General features: G+C 44.5%; 1 protein-coding gene across 9 annotated transcripts in view; it reads right to left on the reverse strand.

Annotated features, from left to right (window-relative positions):
- Positions 1-315: 315 nt before the first annotated feature.
- RC3H1 (ring finger and CCCH-type domains 1) overlaps positions 316-21847 on the reverse strand; it is a 62289-nt gene continuing 40757 nt past the window's right edge. For 2 of the 9 annotated variants that reach the window (XM_075711000.1, XM_075710999.1), the window contains exon 20: positions 15956-21368. In XM_075711000.1, coding sequence (XP_075567115.1) covers positions 21218-21368 — 151 coding nt within the window. In that variant the 3' untranslated portion in view covers positions 15956-21217. Of the gene's footprint in view, positions 563-783; positions 849-1194; positions 1589-1619; positions 1815-2151; positions 2368-5275; positions 5655-15955; positions 21372-21847 lie in introns of those variants that run through there. The other 7 variants (XM_009491518.2, XM_075710998.1, XM_075710997.1 and 4 more) reach the window with 6 other exon arrangements.

A 21847-nucleotide genomic window follows, 5' to 3' on the forward strand; every position in this document is an offset into this window, starting at 1 on the left:
TCCATTCAGAGATCAGTTTGTTACATACAGATCTATAGGTTTTTAATGTACCAGGGGATCAGAGTTACAGTTTGAGGCCTGAAAGGGAGGAGGGTTGGATACACGAATGACAACAATGCTGGACTCAGGCTTAGGTGCCACAAAAATACTGGTGCTGGAAAAAAATTCAGCTTCCCTTTGAAGGATGGAGCAGGTGAGAGTGCCCTCTGAGCCCCCTCACCTGCACAGCAAGAGGAGCAGTAACAGCCCAGCTGGATACAGTCCCTCCCTGCAGCTGGCACCAAACAGTAAGATGAACCACCCCAGGAGCAGCCCAGGCTTTGTGGCAATACCCTACTGCACCTTTTCCAGAGGCAGAGAAGGAAGAAGTGAGGCCCTGGCAGCCCCTTTAGGAGCAAGGATCAGCTATTCTGCCCATGAAGATAATGGTGTTGAGGACAGCTTCCCGGATGAAGAGCAGGAAGGGCCTGTTGGCATTGAAGATTATTCTGTTCATGGGGAAGGAACGGCCAGAGACGGTGACAGCTGTAGCAGCTGATGCCTCACTGCCTTCTTCATTCACCTACCAACCAAAAGAGAAGATGAGATTAAAATACAGGCATTATGCAGTATGTAGAGGGCTCTCCCTCCTTCCCCACAGGAGGTGGGTGCCAAGCTCCCACTTCCCCCTAAAGCCCCAGATTACTGAGGAAGTGAACACCATGGGTTCAGAGCTATTTTTTCTTTTAACACTTCAGGTTTTTAAAAACAAAGAAGATACCCCTGGGACAAAGCAAGGCTTACCTCGAGGAAGGCTTTGTGGAAAGCCTCAGATACGTACAGGTCTGTACGGCCCTCTGCAATGATACCTGTAATACAAAAAGGAGAAAGTTAAAACTATGTTTTTAGATAACAGCTCAAGAGAGAACACACTCCCATCTTTCATGGCCTGTGTTCAAGCAGAAGGCATGTCTGCCCTAAACCAAAAATACCCTCCAGGAACTGCAACTGATTGCTTAACTCCCATGCCCTTAGTGCAGAGCAGGGCTGCGCATCCATGATGGACTGACCACAGAGTCCATCACTGACTGCAGCTGCATCTAAATGCTTTCATGTTCTCGTTCCTCACATGCTGCTGCACTTACTGCCCTAGTGCCTGTGGAGGAATGGTTACCCCCCACCTCCACCCTGCACCACCCCGTCTCCACATCTGACCTGGGAGTCTGGCATTTTCTGGACTGAAGAGATCTTCCAGCCCCATTTTTCTCAGCTTCTCTTTGACACTAAAGCTGTCCTCAACGCGGAAACGAGGGAGGTAGACAAAGAGAGAGACCTCCGTCATGGAGCCTATCCAGTCCTGCAGCTTCTCTGATGTCAAGTCTCGCTCCACCTCCACCAACGATGTCCCAGCATTGGGTAGGACCAGCACCATTGTGATATCATTCCCTTTGTAAGGCAGCTCCAGCACCTGGACTTTGTCCTGGGGGATGGATGCATGATGGAATTTGGACTCTTGGTACATAGTTGGGACTTTGCAGGTCTCACCGTTGGCTTTATGAAATAAATCCAGTTTTGTGTTTGGAACTGGAAACTGCGATTTCCAGTGCCCCTAAAGGGAGAGGAGGAAGACAGAGACAAACATAAGCACTGTATTTTCCCCCAGGAAAATGGGCTGCTCCCCCAGTTGTTAGCCATACCTTAAAATAAATGGTGTTGACCAGGACCAAGACAGTGAGATGATCAATACCTCTTTCTGGAATAACTTCTGTAATGCGCTTCTCTGTCTTATTAGCCACCCACTCATTAATGATCTTCCTGGAAAGTTCTGGCTTCTCCTGAAGGAGGAGACCAAAAAAGGTTGTCAAGAGTTTTATAAACACCTCTTTTTATCCCTTCTGCAGGGGACAGATTAACAGGGTGTGTGCTTGGGGAGGATGCTGCTCCCAAGCATAGCGCTGCAGCATTTAGAAATGAGGAGTGGGGAAGTGACTGTGGTTAAGGTGAGCTGGGACAGGAGGAGCTGCATCCCATACTCCCTCCTGCCTTCACTGATGTCCCACATGCCCAGAGCGTGGCACTCCCTGCAGGCAAAAGATGACGATGCAGCAAAAGCAGAAGGACAGGGAGCAAAAGTGTCCAACCAACGAGAGATCTCAAGCAGCTCAAACTCACTTTGAAGTTCAAGGGCCAGAGTTTCGCTCCATAAACTATTTCACTAATGTTCTGGTAAGTCTCATTAAAGACCAAAGATTTCTCCCCGAAAAGGCGGTTGGCTGATATCAGCTCTGAGGATTTGTTGGCTTTCTTGTAAAGCCGGCAGTTCAGCTTGGCAAAGAAGAAGTGGATCTGATCAGATGTCTTCTCCGAAATGGTGTCAAATCGAAAGACCTGGAGGAGCCAAACAGCAAGAAGGAATCCATGAGAAGGTTCTTGTGCTCCCATAGCTCCCAGGCCCCACAGCAAGTGGTGATGCAGCCTTTGCCTGCTGCTCAACAGCCTAAATCATGGAGCCAAGAAATTCACAGGCCCTCAGAGCTTCACCCTCCATGTTTAGTTTGGAACCTAAATCTACATAAAAGCAACACATCACCAGCCCAAGACCCTGTTTTGGACTTGTCCTGGTTTCAGCTGGGATAGAGTTAATTTTCTTCCTAGTAGCAGGCATAGTGCTGTGTTTTGGATTTAGTAGGACAAGAACGTTGATAACACGCTGATGTTTTTAGTTGTTGCTAAGTCCTGCTTATGCTAGTCAAGGACTTTGCAGCTTCCCATGCTCAGCCAGGTGCACAAGAAACTGGGAGGGGGCACAGCCAGAATAGTGGATCCAAACTGACCAAAGGGCTATTCCATACCATATGATGTCATGCTCAGTATAGAAACTGGGGGGGGGTTGGCCAGGGAGCAGCGATAGCTGCTCGGGAACTGTCTGGGTATCGGTCAGCAGGTGGTGAGCAATTGCATTGTGCACTTTCTTTGTATATTATTATTATCATCATTATTGTTATTGTATTGTTGTTATTATCATTACTATTTTACTTTATTTCAATTATTAAACTGTTCTTATCTCAACCCAGGAGTGTTTCTCACTCTTACTCCTCCAATTCTCTCCCCCATCCCATCGGGGTAGGGGGAGTGAGCAAGCAGCTGCGTAGTGCTTAGTTGCTGGCTGGGGCTAAACCACAACAGGACTCCAAAGTGCAGGATTAAACACTGCTCAGCATGCAGAGGTACTGCTCCTTTTCCTAAGCCTGGTTTCCTTGCTCTCCATACTCTGCCTTTGACTGGTCCCAGCTTCTGACTGTCTTTGACCCAGCATCTTACCCAAGAAAAGACTCCAGCTCTTGCTCGCTGAAGTTCCTTCCCTAGAGCTAGCAGCAAAATGCCTGCCTGGATCTGCCTCTTTCTCTGCCTCTCTTCCCCACGCACTTTCATTGCCCCAGCTGTCGGGGCAATACATCATTTTGTATGTGTCTGTCTCAAATGTGGGCACAGCTTAGCTAGATCCTTTAGGTGGTTGTGCAGAAGACGCACTAAGGTCTTAGAAATGTTTTTCTCTGTGTGCTTTGACCCCTGTCGGGGAATAGATCCTAGCTTTGCATATGAACCACGAGGCTTTCTACAGTGCTCTTAAAATTAACATAGTTTATGCACAGTGTTCACAAACTCTATACCACACCCCCAGCAAGAGCCTCACATAAGATGTGCATCGCGCTGATGGGGCCTGGGAGTAGCTCTCACATCAGTGTGGGTCACAGGAGGACTCACAAGGTTTGCTCTAAACCCTCCTGTGATGATGCCAGAGGCTGCTCCTTCCCAGGACCAATTCTCATGGTCTCTTGAGTAATTCTGGTACACGTTATCTATTTTCACAGGGGATGGGACTATGTAGCAATCGCTTTGAGGGTAGATTTCTGCAGCACAGTGAATTTTTTCTTATCGCTCCTAGCTGCCAGCTGGAAGGACAGTTATGATTTGTCTACTACTATCCAGCCTCAGGGCTTTAAGGCACAGAAAATCCCACAGCACGTTGCTCCACATGAACATCCAGGATGTCTGGCACTGTTTCCTATGAGACAAAGCTGGTGTTACCGGCCCTTTTGTATGGAAAAGGGGGGATTGGGAGTACAACTCTGCATCCTGGCTGGCTCAGTGAGAGAAGGGTCCCCTTCCAGTGGGAAGGGCTGCCCAGAGGGGAAGGTACGAGTGAAGATTTTGGAGGTGTGGTTCACCACTGTGCTCTGCCCAGACTGAGTGGATAATGGTAGGAGACCCCAACATTACTTACTCCAGAGGCAGGATCTGTAAGGACAGTGGCAGTGGGGACAAGTGGAGCTGTTTGATTCATACCTCCTCGTTGCAGGGAAAAAGGGCCCTCTGGGCTGTAGTCTCCCCTCTGCGAGGAAGGTACAGGTAGTACCAAATGCCACGTGGCAGACAAGCGCACTCGCAGTTGTCAGGCGAGCAGGTCTGACAGCGAGAAGGGTGCTTGGACAGGCAGGGGGCTAACAGGTCCCACAGAAGAGCCAGAACTCAGGATTACCTCTCACTCTAGGACCAGAGCTTCCCTCTCCAAGTTTAGGAGCCAGGGCTGGAGGAGAGGCTCCCTGCATACGTACAGGCTCCCCTGCCTGGGAAGCTCAGGCCCTTACTGTACTGCTGAAATACTGTCCAACACAAGCAGACAGGATCTATTTATTCCTGGCTGAGTGCTCAGACTGGCCTTAAACTTACTACAAGGAAGCCCTCAAGAAATAACTGATGATCCTGTGCTCCCGCAGGGCGGCAGAGCCCTGGAAGCCAGATGGACCGCAGGGTGTCCCATGTGTCTTATTTTTGTCCCAAGGGAGAGAGAGGGAATGTGAAAAAGAGTCTCTCTGAATGGGACTTGATACCATGGCTTTTCCTGCTTTTTGCATAAGAAAAGGCTTAACTAACCTGCTCAGCTACATACTTGCCCAATCTGCAAGAAACAAACTGTTCCCATTCCCTTCCCTCATCTTCCAAATGGGCTTCCTTTCCTACAGATGAAAACTAGCCTCTCAAACACAGGAAATCCACCCTGAGTGTTGGATCCAAATAGGGAGTCAGAGGAAAGAGCTGGGATCTAAACAAGTCCAGAGACAAGCAGCCTGTGTATGTCCCTCCCAGGGGCTTGTTTAAATGAAGGTCTCCCTTTCCAAGCCAGGGAGCCATCCTGACCCAGAGAGCCCTTTAGGAGCGGTCAGCCACTATCACCTTTGCTGTCTTTCAGACCTTGGTGACAGCTACAGGAAAAGGCTGAGGGAATGCCACTGACCTCCATGAGCTGCTGGAGTGTGCTACCACAAGCTCCAAGCTTGGTCATGGCGAAGGCTGTAGAAATGCTGAGGGGTGACATGAAGATGTTTTCCCCATTGTCCTTGGAGTCAGCCAGGTACTTGTAGAAGACAACAGCAAAGCGCGAGTTGGCCTTTGACAGCTCCCAGACCCGCGGGTTAGTAGACTCTGGGAGCTTGCTCTTCCCTGGCTCTTGCCCCTCGCCTTCCTGGGGCTTCTTCTCAGTGTTGCGATAGATGCAGATGGGATTCACCGGGATGTCACGTGGCTTTGCAGTGCAGACATCTTCCACGACGTAGTGCTCAGGGGCAGCCAGACCCCAGACACTGAAGAGACACACCACAAAAAGATGCATTGTCCTGGAACCAGAAAGAGAACTTATACACACACGCCTGCCCAGAAAACCCACGCTGCCACCGCAGCCTGTGGGCTCCATTTCAGCCAACATCAGAGTGACAGGATCCCCTCGGTCCTCTCCAATCGTCCTTTTGTCCCGCAGCTGCAGGATAAATCAGGACAGACACCACCAGCAGGACAAGCGTGCCTCTGAGCACACACCGCTTTTAGAAACAATACACTCTGCATTCCCAAAGCCCTGCGTGCCCTCTTTTTAAGCAGCAGGCTCAACCCTGACAAGTCTACACAAAAACGTATGGATTGAACTTCTGAGCCTGCCCCATCGGCCAGCAAAAGGACTTGGCCTGTGCGGTGTTACCCCAGGCCTGCCTGTGACAGGAGCCAGCACAGAGCTGCCAAAGCCACCCGGCTGCCCTGATCTGCAGCCCCGGTGCATTTATGAGTCTGTACAGATCCTACCCATCTTCCTAATGGGGACAGCCCCCAGGTACCTCAAGCTCCACAGACCAGCTGGCCTTAGACAGAATGTTTTTGACTGTTTCCTTCCCCTTTTTCCTCAGGGAATCTCCTAGTTTTCCTGGTCTCTCTTCTCCCTTCACCTGAGCTCCTCTGTCCCCTTCAGTTACTGCCTGTGCTTTCAGGCTCAGCTCAGCACTACACCATTTAAGTTACTGATGCAGGAAATGCTACAGCAGAGAAGAGAGGTGATAAGGAAGAGGTCTCCAGGGGAGTTGGTCCTTCCATGCACTGAGCATCTTTAATCCCTAAAAAGCATATTTTATAAGCATGTATGGTGTAGCTGGTGTATCACAGCTATTCCTGTCCAAAATTCACAACACCTCAATGCAAACTGACTGTCCCTGGTACCTGAGGAGGGTGGGATAACGTTAATAACTGTGTTCCAGCAATGCACTCTCTGAAAATCTCCCAGCAGGGTTGAGATAATTTACATTTTCCACCTTTGCTAAAGCAGGGGATCCACACACCCCATCCACTCTGGCGGCAAGGCCTCATCAGCCATCCTAGGGCCGATTAAGTGGCACACAAGATTCCTTGTGTGCTGCGGTTTTGAGATGCCCTTTACATGACTCTGTGTTGGGTTTGTTCACATACCCCGTGGCAGGAAGCTCACGGACCGCAGTCACAACAGCTCGGGAAACAACTACTGGAAAGGGCTGGCAGCCCGCCCAGGACTTGCTTGCTGCGGAAGACTTTTTCAAAGAGATGTCTAACTTGGGAAGGTCTCTGCCTGCCCCCATGTACTCACTGCCACAGCTCCCAAGCACTGCCTCCTGAGTAACTAGAGATCAGCTGCATTTAGCACTAGCAATCTCTGTGCCTGTGGTCTTGCCAGCATTGGCGGGCCAGCACCTGGGGGGAGGAAAACAGGAGCAGCTCAAGGGCCGATCTGGGATGCAGGACACCTCTGGGTTCTTTCACAACCCACTCCCCAGGCTCTTGGGCAATGACTTCACCTCGGCTCCAGTTCCTCCGCAAAAGCAGAAATGACCTCATTTGGCACCAAGACCGTATCAAGCCCTAAGGGGCCCTGTCTAGCATATGCTAACAGCATAGCAACAAGTACTGCAAGAAAACATGCAAAACACGATGTACTTGCTCAAGCCACAGCCACCACTCTTGCTGGTAACAACAAACAGATTATCTTTCAAAAGGTTTAGGATAGATGCAACACTGCAAAGGGAGGGAAAAAAAAAAAAAATCTAAAAGGGGAGGGAAGTCAACCAAATACAGAAACAAAAAACATCACCCAGGGCAGGAGGGCAAGAGAGAGGAAAACTATTCAGACAATTGAAAGTACTCCAGGAAGCACTGCTTTTCCGAACCTTTCCCTCCTACGGAAAAAATCAGCCAGCAACAAGCCAGGCACACTTCTGTGCTCTGCAGTCCTCGGGCCAGGACCAGAGCAACCCTTCGCTGCCTGCCAGCAGCCCTCCCTCACCCACGCTTAGTTCTCCCTGGCTCCAGCAACACCGATGTGCCTGCAGCTAGTCCCACCGCAGAAAGGACAACCTGGCTGCAGGCCCTGCCCTGTCACTCTGCTCACCTCCAGGGAAAGACATGTCCACAAGCATGTGCTGACCTGCCTGTACAAGCACAACTGCCTGCTTCTGTCAAGATAAAGGCAGATCGTGGCATCTGCCATCACGCAAAGTGCTGCTAATCTCACATTTAAAACCCAAAGCACAGGGTGGGGAAAGCACCTCATCTTCATCCTGTCCTGATGAAATGGGAAACACATCCTGTTTCTACTTCACAGTAAAGTCCTGACTCCATCAGCTTAGAGGAGATACAGGACTTCATACTAACGCCTTAAATCAAATTTAGGGGCTGGCTCAGCCCCTGACATACCCAATCTATGTACACAGCATTTCCTGCAAGAGGGGAGATGTGAAACTTGTGGCGAACTACTACCCTGAGAGGTGACAGCCGCCCTTTAGAGCAAGAGCCCTTGCTATTTCTTAGGCCAGCTCTGCTGTAGCACTTGGCCGAAAAACACTCCTCCTCCCTCCACAGCTCTTTGACGCTCCCTTTTCCCTGCAGCACTGCCACGCACTCCGTATGTCAGCTGCTTTCATCCTGGAAGGATCCCAAAAGTATTACCACAATATCACTGCCTGAAAGGGGTTACTTGCAAGGAAGAATGTAAAAATTAGGAAGGGCTCTTTTCCTCTGCTTCACCCCTGTAAGAAGTGTAGAAAGCTAAGAAAACTTGCTGATTCTGCTCAAAATCAGAAGGCTCCAGGAAAGCGTACAGAAACTCCCCCCCATACCATGCCTGCTGTGCAACACAGCCAGTGCAGGACATTTCCATCCCACTGTTTCTCATCACTGCATGAAAAGACAACTAACTGGGCTGGCAGACCCACATCTCGTCCTCCAGCAACCACCCTACTGACGCTACCGGTGCTACCCATGGCAGCGTGAACATCCCACAGCACCCACGCAGTGTGCTAAAGACCCCAGCAAATGCTACGTAGCTCAAACCATTTTGACATTGACTTAGGCTCTTGAGAAAAGCCTTCCCTGTGCCCCCACACCCCAAAAACAGAGTTCAAAGCAAATCAGCACTGCTCTTTTACAGCCAAGCAAGAGATCAGTGATTACTCAGGACAACCTGACCTTATGAATTGCTCTCCACACCATGAAGCATTGCTTCATGGTCAGGGATGAAAGTCAAGCACGACACATTAGCGAGCTGTATAGAAGCGAGCCTTTGTGAGAACTGAGATGGGAGGGCCCTCTTGAAATGGCTTCTCCAGCCCATGCCCAGAACAAAAAACCACTCTGGCAGCAGCTAAAATTCATAGGTTCCTACAAAGGGAAATGAACCTATGACAAGGAGTTAACTGTGCAATATGTTTCTCTTACCTGCCCCTGTACCTCCAGCCTTCTGCTTTTAGGATGTAAATGCTGATCGATCGTTAAGAGGACAGGCAGTCCCACTCGAGCCCAAACCAGTCCAAAGCAGTTTCCCCACTGGATTTCTGTGCTCAAGCAGAGCTGAGACAAAAGCAGGGGAGGGTGGGAGGGGAGTAGGATGCTGAGGCCAAAGGCTGATGACCGGCTGCAGAAGGTTAAACAAAGAGCAGAAAAAAGCAATGTTTAGTTTGAAAGAGGTTTTAAAGTTCAATCTGACAAGGGAAAGTTCGACCACCTACCCCACGTAACTGCCAGATCCCTTTAGTTCTTGCCAACAGAAAATTAACTGCTCATACCATGAAAAAAACCCCAAAGTTTCAAGAGTTCAAAACCATGATGATCTAAGGAATTTGTAAATCTCACTTTGGTACCCTGTAGCTCAGCAAAATGCTTCCCTCTGCCCCAAACCCCATCACCCCCCATTCCCAAACAAACAGATACAAGTTGGGAGAAGCTGCCCCACTTCACCCTCTGCAGTTTCAAATACGTCCCCTCTTGACTACACTCACCTTTTCCCTGGACACCATCACAACTGGAAAGCTGGGGATTAACAGCATCTCCCCCCACCTACAGCCCACGTGTAGCAGTTTTGGGAGCAGGACTGAGCAACACAATTTCAGACCTAGGATGCAGTTGCTCTACAAATTCAACAGCATTGCCTCCTAAATGTCAAAACCCAGAAGCTGGCTGGCTTAGTGGGTGCTAAAGCTGCCCTGTTACTGGCCTCCAGTAAGAGCCCAGGTCTTAATGGAAAATGCAGCTGCAAACTGGTTTTGGGGAAAGTAAAAGACCTTACTATACCAGTTAAGGGCTAGAATAAAAATGGGACAGAGACTATGGAAATAAATGCACGTGAAATAAAGGATGACATGCTCTGGACCCAACTTTGCTTTCGTGGGCTCCCCTCCATAGCCTGGGACCACAAGTGCCACTCTTAAAACTGCCTCTTGCCAACAGAACAATATTATTGCTCTATCAGCAGTTCTATAACCAGGGGTATCTTCAAAAGCAAGCACAGAAGCTACACAATCCCCTCTGAACACTGCCCAGCAACACACATGCAAGCCTGCTCCTCAAAACTGCTTTCTGCCTGACCACAGATCAGGCCAGACCTGCAATGCAAGTCAGTGCGTAACCCACAGGTGAGGCATTTGCAATCTGCAGGAGGTAAAATGTCCTTTACGAGAAAGGATTCTCACACCATACCTTGATGTTCCAAGTGGCTGCTGGTTTAGTTTTCCAAGGTTACTCACACACTTGCAGGTCCCAGGGTCTTTGCGGGGAATTAGGGATGCTCCACACCCAGTAGGCAGACATCCAAGCGCGGGTTTCCATTCACCCAATACTTAGTTTAATGCAGTAAAACCAAGAGCAAATGCCAATTGTATTTTGCACATCCCATATAGCTCAAGCTAATGTGAATGAACTCTTACCAGTGAGACAAAGTACACTGCTATTGCGACTGCATGCTCGCTTCACTGTAAAAGGCTGGCCAAACACCTAAAAACTGAGCATGGAAATACTTTGTTTAATGATGGTGGCCCTATTAACAGTGAGGTTAATTTCAGAATTGACACTGTAGGGCTGAAGGAATCTATAAACTGCCCAAGCCATAACCTCTAGGGTGGCTGATAAATGTATTTTGAGTGCGGTATGCAAGAGGCACCTTATTGCAGGTTCAGCTCAAAGAAACAACCCAGCACTCACGCCTGGGCAGAGCTATACCTAAAGAAGCATCCAAAACGTCAAGTGCGTTAATACAAATCGTTAGCTGCCTTGTTTGCTATAGTGGAGGGACTGTTTTTCTCCCAAAGCTGCTGTTCACAGACCGAAAGCAGGAACCAGCCACTCCAAATCACCAAGCACCAAAGCTCTAAGCCTGGTGACTTCGGTCAAGAGGGATCAGGCATCATGCCTCAGTTGTAGTCTCTCCCACACTCACAGTCCAGGAGACAGGGAGTCAGAGCTCACAATCACGTGGAAGGAGGTTACAGAAACAATTCAAGACATCCCAGCCAGGACAGGGGACCCCTTCACCTCAGGGTGCCACTGCCGTTTCCAAGTGCCCGCAGAGCTGTGCGGTAAAGCACACCGCTGCCTGCCACCTCTGGAGGAAGATCACAAGCTCCGCTCTCTGCTTTTCACAAAAACGAGCCCAGAGCAGTTCACAGCAGCAGGGAGACAGCGTGTTTTCTCAACATGCTCGCACTGTCCTCTGAATTGCCCCTTTTTTGGAGAGGCTGGAAACAGCCCTTAAACATACCTGAGGGGTGAGCAGGAACACAAATTCGCTTAGAGTTTGGTTTGTGCTTTGGGTGCTTGCTGTTGAGTTTTACAGTGACACACAGGGAGACTCATACTGAAAGTGAGAAGGAATCAAGAAATCCTGTGTTCTGGGCAAGCCTCTTCCAGCTCCATTCTATCCTGGTATCCATACCCAAAGGGAAAAAAATTTTCTGGCAGCTGCCATCCATCTGAACCCAGCCTCCCCTCTTTTCCATATACAAAACTCTCCAAGTTTCCCCAAAGCTCTTCTGATGCAGAGCAGCCACCGCTCTCTTCCACAGGGATCTCTCTCCACAGCACTTCAGATCTTTAAAAGCCAACCACTGCATTTTTTTTTTTTTAAATTCCTAAGTACCCAATCATCCTTGACCCTCAGACTAGTGGGAAAAAGGAAAAGGAAACCATCACCAACTGAAACATCCAGTTTTCTGCTGGATTTCCCACTAAATACAATTCCCTTTATAGGAACTGCAAGCTTCAAGCCATCCAGCAAGAAAAATAGAACTGTGTGGAAGCATGAGGGGGCCTGACAGTCAGCAGTGATGGGCTTCAGTCCAGCAAAGCACACACCTCAGACTGGATCCACAGTGCCTGGGCTCAAAAGTATAGAAGTAATAAACATACACATGAAGTCCCAGGGCAGAAGGCTGTGCTTGCCCTGGAATAGGAGAAGGAATAGCTTTTCAGCGAAGCAGCAGCTTATTCCGTATCAGACTATGTTCAGCCACTCTCAGATTTATAGCTAGGCTACCAACTTGCTAAAGTCCACAAAAAGGAACGAAAGAAGATTAAAAACCACAAACTAGACTGTGGGGCAAACCTTATTCTCACTTCAAGGAAGTTCCAAAGCAGGGTGAACATTAGAGGCACACTGCTTGCTCCTTGCTCTAAAGGGTTTGTTTTGTTCTGTTTGGTTTTTTAAATACATAGACTGTCTTCAAGTGAAATAATCCATTTTGCTAATTGAGTATCCTTTCTCATTCACCTCTGTTGAACACATGAAGAAGCCACTTTGCTTACAGGCAGAGTCAGAGGAGAACAGACCAGACCCCCAAACACATACATGTGGCTTCTCTGCTATTTGGCATCTCTTATGCTCCAGCCCGGCAGAGAACACACACCCCCCGACGTGGAGAAAGCCTTACCCAGTCAGTCTTACCCCTCACATAAAATTTCAAAGAATGCACATTAATCCCAAACAGAAAATGAGAGATATCTCGAAGTGTTCTCCATTAATTTATCATTTAATATAAATGCTGACAGAAAAGCAGGTAAGACCTTGTTGACACTTCCATCTATTTACAAACCAAGTAGTGAATCACCACCTTTCCACTCATTTTTTTGTTGAATCTGCAACTCAAAGGACCCTTAGACACTATGTGGAAGCAAACTGAGGCTGAGTCAGCTTTAAGAGGGAGAAAGCAAGGTGAAGAGAGAAGAAATAGCATTTTAACATATGGCTTTTTCTATATAACCACCATGCACACACAATAGGTCTCCACTTCCTTGTTCTTTAATACAAAAGTGACACTGTTGGCTCTATAGTTCTAAAAAAGAAATAAAGGAGACAAATACTGACTTTCAGATCTCTGGATCCTCTTGCCTTTTGCCTCCTTCAATCCATTCCATCCCACTTCAGCATAATATCTGGAAGGCTTTTTTTTCAAGTTTAAAAAGTATGTTGCAGGAGTAAACACACAGGGAGTTCAATATAGCGAACTCCTCCTTCTACTCCTTTTGTCATCTCCAGAGTTTTTCGAAAAGGTAGTAAAGCATCTGACCTTTAAAGGAAAGTGATCTTAATGCCTTGTGTGCCTCTGAATGTCTCCCCCATGACCAGGCCTGCATGTACAAGACTTCAAAATTCCCCTGAACTTGCAAAGAATTCAGTTTATGGAATTCTCATAGGTTCTACTTAATTTCTACTCCTATTAAAAATGTTTTGATACTTACACACGATAAATATTCACAATATCAATCCAGAGTCAGCCATTCCCATAAAGGCTCAAGATTTTTTTTTTTTTTGATGGGGAAGAGAAGCAGGAGAGGAAGAAAACAGCAGAAGGAAAAGAAGAGCAAGAAAAGAACCAGTTCAAAGAGAAAGAGAAAATTAATGACATTTTGTTTAGCATTGATTTATGAGAACAGCAGACAGGGAATTTCACTTATCCAGGATCTTAAATAAATTCAAGAAATAGTTCATAACCTGACTCAACAAATCTCATGGTCTCCTTTATTACCTAGACTATCCTTTTTATTTTATTTTTTGTTAAATATACCTCTGCAGGGCACAATCACATACAATCAATACGATTGGAAAATTACATGAGCTCTATTCCCAAGCATATATGCACCAATGTTAAAAAGTTATTTAAAAAACAAAACAAACTGAAAAATAAAATAAACTCCACCCAAAAAGGTGACAATGTCTGCAGAATGTCTCGGGGAGACTTGTACGGAGCTAACAAGATCAAAGAAAACTAGGGTTACAAAAAACAGGAAAAACAGGTAATCTGTAGAGAAATCCCACAACTGGAAGTAGATGATTTCAAAGAGGGGGGTGGAAGCTGTCATATAGAAGATCCCACAACTCTTCCTCCCTCCTCCCATGCATGCCTTGCCTCACCTCTTCCTCCCCATAGCAACAACTACAATGGGGAAAGAGCCAGACACTATGCTACCAGTTGTAGAAAATAGGGAAAAAAATAATCAAGCTACAGCACAGTTGCTAAGCTGACTTCAAGGAAAGCTTGTCTTAGCAGAAAGGCTGCTTACACAGCAAGCAGAGGCCAAAGGGGTAATGGGAACTCCTTAAAATTAGAAAAAACTGAAAGTCATTTGATGTGCTAGATTTGCCCATGTTCGAGCAGTTTCACTTAGGAGAGGCTGCGGATTAATTGCAAACTGTGCAGCAGCTGTGATGTGAACAGGGTTTCTTCTCTTCTGTCTCAGGTTGCTTTATACATTTATAAACCGCTGCTACCAAGTTTCTTTTTAAAATGCTAGAAATAAAGAGGTCAGTGCACACATCCAGTTGTGGGATCCATCCAATACACAATCTGGTTTGGATGCCAAAGACTTGTGAGTACTGTCTGCCACAGAACTATTAAATCTTTTTAACATTACAAAGAAGCAAATAATTTCTTAAACATCAAATACGCCACAAGATTTTTTTTTTGCTTACAGATATATTTTTCACCAGATACATTTCATATGTAATTCCATCATCTCTAATGCTTTTTATTTTCAGAGACACTGTACCACCTGTTGATTCCATCTTTCCCAAGACTGTATTTTTCAAATTGAAGTTGATAATTGTGTTTTCCTAAAACTTTCAGATCTTAGAATCAGTTGTTTCCTGGAATACGAAAACATCCAACCTGTATATCTAAAGACACCTGCCTTGCTGGATGAAGCCAGGCACCCAAACTTTCCCAAATGCTGAACACCTAGCAATTTGAACTAAAATCATACACAAACTCACTAGAATTGCAAAGATTGCCTGGGAAAGATCAGTTAATTATTTAGGTTACTAAGCTATAGGCATCCAATTTTGATTATTATGGTCACATATTTTAAGCTTCAAATGACTGGGATGTTTCCAATGCAGATAAATCCACATTCCCATGTACTCTTTTTATTGGAAAATTTCAGAAAAAGCTGCACCCTCTTTGCTTACCATAGTGTTCAGAGTTTCCACAGCATGATACTACACTTGCCATGGGGAAATAAAATTATAAAGAAAAATCAATGTTGAAGTTTGTTCTCCTTTCCCTGCTAATCAAGGCTCTACCTGTATCACAAGAAGTGCCTCGAAGACTGTGACAACACTAAGCAGTTACATTCTTCTTCCTACACAAGAATAAAGACCACGTTAACTGTGTAAGGACACTGTGCTGGGATAACATTCCCCAAAATGGCTTACTTACATTTTATAACTTGAACTAACTTACTGTAGCCTCTTTCACCCCCCTGACATTTTACCAGAAACAATGCAGTTGATAACAGCTGAGTATGGAAAAAGAGAATCCCCAATGAAGTTTCTGGCATCTCAGAGTTGATCTGAGAAGAAATCAATTTGTGCTACATAATCTCTATGCTGGTATACCACAAGTAACAACCACCCAACTGTTAGCACCAAGGCTATACCTAAAAGGTGGCTCAAAAGAGCTGTTTCACCTTCCTCAAATTCAGAGTTTACATTTACTTGAGCAAGGCAGATGTTTTTCCAGTTCATGTCTAAATTACCATTTAGACAACTCAAGAACTTTTGCTTCCTTTTTTTCATCCAGGGGAATTAATTTATTGTGATACAAAAAATTTAAGTTGTTGACGCATTGACTTTTTTTGCTTGTTTTTTAAATCAGTGCTACCAACATTAGGAGACAGAAATAAGTAGTGTGTATTTTGGAAGGTGAACAATGACAAAATCTGAATATGAAGCTAACATCATGCCCCAGTTTTGCTCTGTGTTCCTTCTATCTATTCTAAGACTACAAAAACTTCTTCATACACACGCAGACAAGCACAAAACTTGCACACTGCTTATATGGTTTCTTCCCCCCCCCCCCCCCCCCCCCCCCACTTTAGAACAAAGATGATGAGATGGCACTCCTGCTCTTGAGCCTCCTGATTATTAGCACTGAATTTCTTGGACCATAAAAGTGGGTCTGAAATAGCTAGTCAACCAAAGATACTTTATATTGGGGGTCTTCAGATAACTATCCTGTAAGCCTGCTTCATGATAGTCCAGATTTAGAAATGGAAATGGCAATGGAAATGAGGGTTTATGCTAGTCTGACTTAACAGATTTCTCTCTGAACCTGAAAAACTTAATAACAGCCTGCAAGAGTTTAAATTAGATCAAGGAAGGGAAATGCAAGCAACTTTCTTGTATTATCAATGACAAGCCTCACTCCTAGTCCTTTCTAATAAAGAATTTGTCCCGCTTTACTCAATTTATGCTGTCAAGAGACAATATCATCATACAAGTTTGCTTCTTCCACATCTAATTTAATGTAATGCTACAGTTTGACAAGTCTTTTCAGTTCCAATGGGCTTAAAAGTCAGTCACATTTGCAACACAGATTTATCTTTTACTGTAACTGAAGAAATTTTAGATTACTATTCAATTTAAACACAAAGACAAGGCTTCTTTGATTATGTAAGATTATTATGTTCCTTCTCCCTCTCTAAATGACCCATTCCATCAGCTGAGAGAGCGCATGAGAGACTGAAAACATGTCAGAATACCCCAGATACATCTCAGTACATTGCAAATTGTATGACTGAATGGAATGATTTTTGACAATTCAATACATGGATAAGGATTGACAACTATTAACTTTTGTAAATTGTTATTAGGATAATACAGTCAACTCACAAAACCCTACAAAGATTTGACAATCAAAATGACTACACCAGGAAAAAAAAGAGTGTAAAGCACAAGTCTTTGGCTCTCCTTTAAAGAAAAACAGCAGTTTACCATGTTTATACAGATCCCCCGTTTGCCTACCAGTAGGGGCAATATCACATTTGTGCATCACTGAGTAATAACACCATTAGAAAAGGCAACTTCACAGAAGTTATTGGCTAAGCGAATTCATTTGAATGCTCTGTTTTGAGGCAGCAAGCTGTCACTGTTACACAATCAGGGAGGGTAAACGGGGAAGCCACAGAAGGAAAGGAGGAAAGGTATGGACAAAAGGGAGAGAATAAGGTTCAGAAGAAACGAGACAGAAAAACTTGAGAAGAAATGGGATAACAGTGCTGCAAGTTTGAAAGGTGCTCTGATCCAAATAAAAGAAGTCCTACTATAAAATGGGACAGGATACAACAGTATACAAGAGGGGCAGAAGAAAAAGTGTAAGTTTCTCCTATTAAAGAAAGAGAACTAGGTCACAGGAAAGGAAGAAGAGATGTTGACAGAAGGAGGAAAGTAACACTACAGAATAAACAAGCATAATTTCTACACTGACTGAATCGCTGTGTGGCATACTAAAACTTAACCTAACACTTGAAGCTTCCTGTTCTGGGCGGTTTGGCCATGCCAGGGCTGAAACCCAGGTATAAATGAGTGTTCAAAGTTGTCTACTGCAGTAGAAAATACAACCTACCTACCAAATGATGCAATAGTGCCCTAACACCATTGTAATGCTGTTTCTTCTTGCCCAAGTAGAAGGAACTAAACCACTTTCTAGTTGAGATCAATTTCACTGAGGTGGACAGCATTCCTGTACAACTGGGACAGTGATGGGCTATAGAAATGAACATAGCAGTATAGTGTTAGACCAGAAATTTTCATTCCCTAGTTATTTGCTGTAATCATCAATGCTTCCATTATATGTAGGGCTATTTGTCCTCCCAGTTCTACCAGCATGCTTGTCCACAAAAAGGGAAAATTTTAGATGCAGCTTCCACAAAGACTTAAAAAGCATGCACTGCATTTTGCTGTTTGACTTTTGTCAACTAAACTTCTGCAAAAAAGCAGAAAAGGACAAGAGGAGGAGGGGAAAAAAACAAAGCAAGAAATCAATACTGTTGATAGATATTAAACAAACTATTTAACAAGCCAAACTATAATACTGGGCAAACAGGACATTCACCTGGACACACTGATCACAACAAGGACACTATGCACAAAGTACAGCACGGAGAACTGGATAAAGAAGAAAAAACAACAGTAAGGTCTTCCTTCTAATGCACAGGTTTTGGAAGCATTCACCATATGTAGGCCAGCAATCTGAATAGCTCTTACTGTGGAACTCCTCCCAGGAGCAAAAGTAGACAAAAAATTAATCTCTAACCTGGCAAGGAAACTAACTGGCACAAGTAATAAAAGGCAAAAAGTTGTTTGCCCCTCCAGATTTTCTTCCCAGTGTTGAAAATGAATCTGTAGGTTCAAACATATCATAACCATCTTTGAAAATTCATTTTACATCAAGAATTGCTGCAGTCAAAAAAAGGTACATCCTGGGCTTGTCCTCCTAGATTAGAATATTGCACTAATTATCTCAACTAAAATGAGCTCCCTGTGGTAAAGACACAGCATGAAGACATAAATTAAAAACAAGAACGAGAAGGCTGACCTGACAGTGGTGCTCTGCACTTAAGCATGGGAGAAAAGGGCACAATGCCCGTGTCAGTTGACTTGTGAGCAGGCTGCCAGGGGAGCACATTAATCATTGTCATGCCCAGAGCAGAAAAGGGAGGAACAGACCTGACAGGCTCAAAACTGCATCAGCCTAGCTCTGCTCAGCTCAAAGGGGAGCGGCTGTAATGCTAGGCCTCAAGTAGGAGATACAGATGGATGGGGGCAAGGGGTAGATGAAGCTGTTCTAGTGCAAAGATGATTCTTTGCCAAAAGTTAAAAGGGGTTAGAAAAAAAGCAAGCTTCAAAACTACTCTTGGCAATTAAGAGGCCAAAGTTCAACTAAGAGCGAAATAAACCCGTGCAAAGACGTATGGAAAGTGTGGGGGTGTGTGCTGAAAAATGCCTTTATTTTCATTCAGTGCTTCTACCTCCCAGACATTTGATCACAACAGCTGCGCTCATGCGAAAAAATTCTTAAAACATACCCAATATATATACAGATATAACTATGTATATATGTATATATATATTTATATATAAATTTTTATTTAAATAAAAAAGAAAGCTCGAATCCCAAGCCAATATGTGTATCAAATCCTTGACCAGCCAGGTCTGTAGGGCATAATCAAATTCAATGTGAAATAGTATATAAACGCGGTGCCTTGACTGGGCAAATTAAATAATTGCTACTCAAAAGAGTCTTCTGTTTGGACTCTCCTACTGGTAGGCAATAGTGGGACTGTATCCCCTCCCACCCCCCCATTTTGTTTTATTTAACAGTATGATGAATGCAAAGCTTAGCCCAAGGTTGCTATGACCTCAGCAGGAGTTAAGGTTAAGGAAAAAAACTAAAAACCAAGAAAATTATTAACTCTTGCTTTACCCAACCAAAGCAATGCAGTAATTTATTACATAACCAGTGCTTTCCAATTTAGTAGTATAACCCAGAAAGAAAAAAAACAAGAACAGGCCAAGAAGGTGCAGAGGGAGCAACACTTTAAAATCATTCTCCACAGACGACTTCATATACAGGGTCTCACCCTGGTGCATGTTGAAAGAGTCAAAAAAACGTGCAGCAAGAACAAAATCTCTTTCATTTCTTTAACTTTTAAAGAAAACATCTAGAAAAGCTTACTGTTTCTCCAACTTATGCTTACAAAGCATCAATGTGGAGAAGTAGCACACTAGATGTCATGCAAAATTTGCTTTTCAGCACATCTGACAGGATCTGTGCTATACCTTAAGTGGTCATTTTGATGCAACTTTTCCCCTAAGAAAGGGGAATCTAGGAAAGAGTCACCGCAGCAGTGGCAGACAAGTTGCAGATTGATTCTCAGGTGTCAAATTCTAATACACACAGACCTTAAACAATGCCAACTTTAAAAAAAGAAATAAAAATTCCCCTCTTTTTTAAAGATTGCCATCATTGATGTGCACAAATCAAAGGTGTTGGTCTCCTTCAGTAACAGGCCCTCACAACAGCATTACAATTAAATAACCGATGGATCACTGAACAAAACAAAGAACAAAAAAAACCCCAGGTTATAGAGGAGATTATTATGTTTTTAATAATAAAATAGCAATGAAGAAAAAACAAAGGCAAGAGTTGCTGAGAAGGATGCATACATGAAAGACCTCTTTTTCAAAAGGCAGAGAGGTCTGTAAGCCCCTCTGCATCAACTTAATTGTATGGACTTTGGGTAAGCTTGTTTTAAAGGCATAGTGAGAAGGGGGGGAAAAAACCCCAGCAAACACTGGATGAACTAGCATGGTTCACCAGCTCATCGGCAGTTAACATCTTTCTTGCAACTGCATAACCTTATGTTCACTCTACTTCCTGTTTCTAGAGATTCTGCCTTGGTCACAGCTGCACAACCTGCACTGGTTAGTTAAGCCTCTCTACAAGCAGCCCCAGCTAACCAGCTTCAGAAATACCCATGCTGTAGTACATCAGTCTGCATTCTGCTGACCTCTTTAGACCAGAGAGAAAATAAAAGGCCAGCAAACCTTCAAATAAAATAAGTTGGGCACTTATTTTGTTATCCTCTTTAATTACACATGCTGTGCTCAGACATACACGAAGGACTGCACCTGTTGCATTGGAAAGATTCCATCACTTGTACTTTAAACTCAAGTAGTTTAAGCAACGAGCCTTGCACAAGCTAGGGTTCAGTTCCTAGCCACAATGGGAGGAATTGTTTTAAGAATGAAGTTTGCTGCACATCTTTTGACACTGCAATTCACAGCTAGTCTCCAGCCCTCATTCTTTTTTTACCCTTAAACCATACAAAGAAGCGGCCAGGTTGTTTTAGTCGTTGAGAAATTAAGGTGATAAGGAATTATGCACTGGGTATGTAATAATACCAAAATAAAAGAAAAAAGCTACTTCATTAAGATCATACAATTAATCAAACAGAGTATATATATATAATATCTTTTTTTTTTAAGCCCTGGGATCCAAGGCATCCAAAATTACTAAAATAAAGTTCATTCACAGAACAAAAACAAATTTAATTTGAATCGCTTGCAGATACTGCTAATTTTCATTTTTTTAATTAAAAAATGCGTTAATGTGAACTATGTGCAGGATTTGTTTCTTGTAGTTGTGTTTGTGCACATTGCCTCTGGACCTGGTGCTCTGCTGCTGCTGTTGCTCCTGGGTTTCTCCAATCACCCCTGGAAAAAAACATGATGGAAGCTACCAACACCCCAGCAAAAGAAACTCTGGGGTATGCTGGCCTCGCTTCATGGAGCAGACGTGGGCGTAACTCCCGCTCTCTGGGAGTCATGGTTGTCTCCCCCTCCCTCTGGGTCCTCTGACAGGCTGAGAGAGGCCGTCTTGTTTGACAGGAGGCCGATGTTCTCTTGTGTCAAGGCTGATCCATTTGGAACATCACTGCTGAAAAAAAGTTGAGAAAGGGGGAGGGGGTGAAGAGAAGTAATTACTGAGATTTTTCTTTTAAGTAAAAGGACTTCAATATTTGTTGCCAGAGCATCTCAATGAACAGTTGTGAACATATGTGAAGACTTGCTTTGTATAACAAATAGGTTGTCTGGTATGCTGCAGGTTCTTATCAGAAAGAAGAGCTAATATAAGGCTAATTGAAAACAAAGACGACTACATACTTTTAGGGTTCTAGATTAGTTATGTTTTGCAAAGTATTTCAGTATATGCCACAGGATGAACAGTATCAATCTGTACAATGCACACATTCCAGAATATTTAACTTATCTGGATAATTTATGTTAAATTGTTTTATTTAAAAAAGAGAAATAATTGTTTCAATTTCACTACTTTCAGAATTTCATATGCAAAAATTAAGTTTCCACTCTGGAGGCCCCAATCTAATGGTGCAGTGCAGAACTCAAGGATCG

This window comes from Pelecanus crispus, chromosome 5 (assembly GCF_030463565.1).
Source record: "Pelecanus crispus isolate bPelCri1 chromosome 5, bPelCri1.pri, whole genome shotgun sequence".
NCBI lineage: Eukaryota > Metazoa > Chordata > Aves > Pelecaniformes > Pelecanidae > Pelecanus > Pelecanus crispus.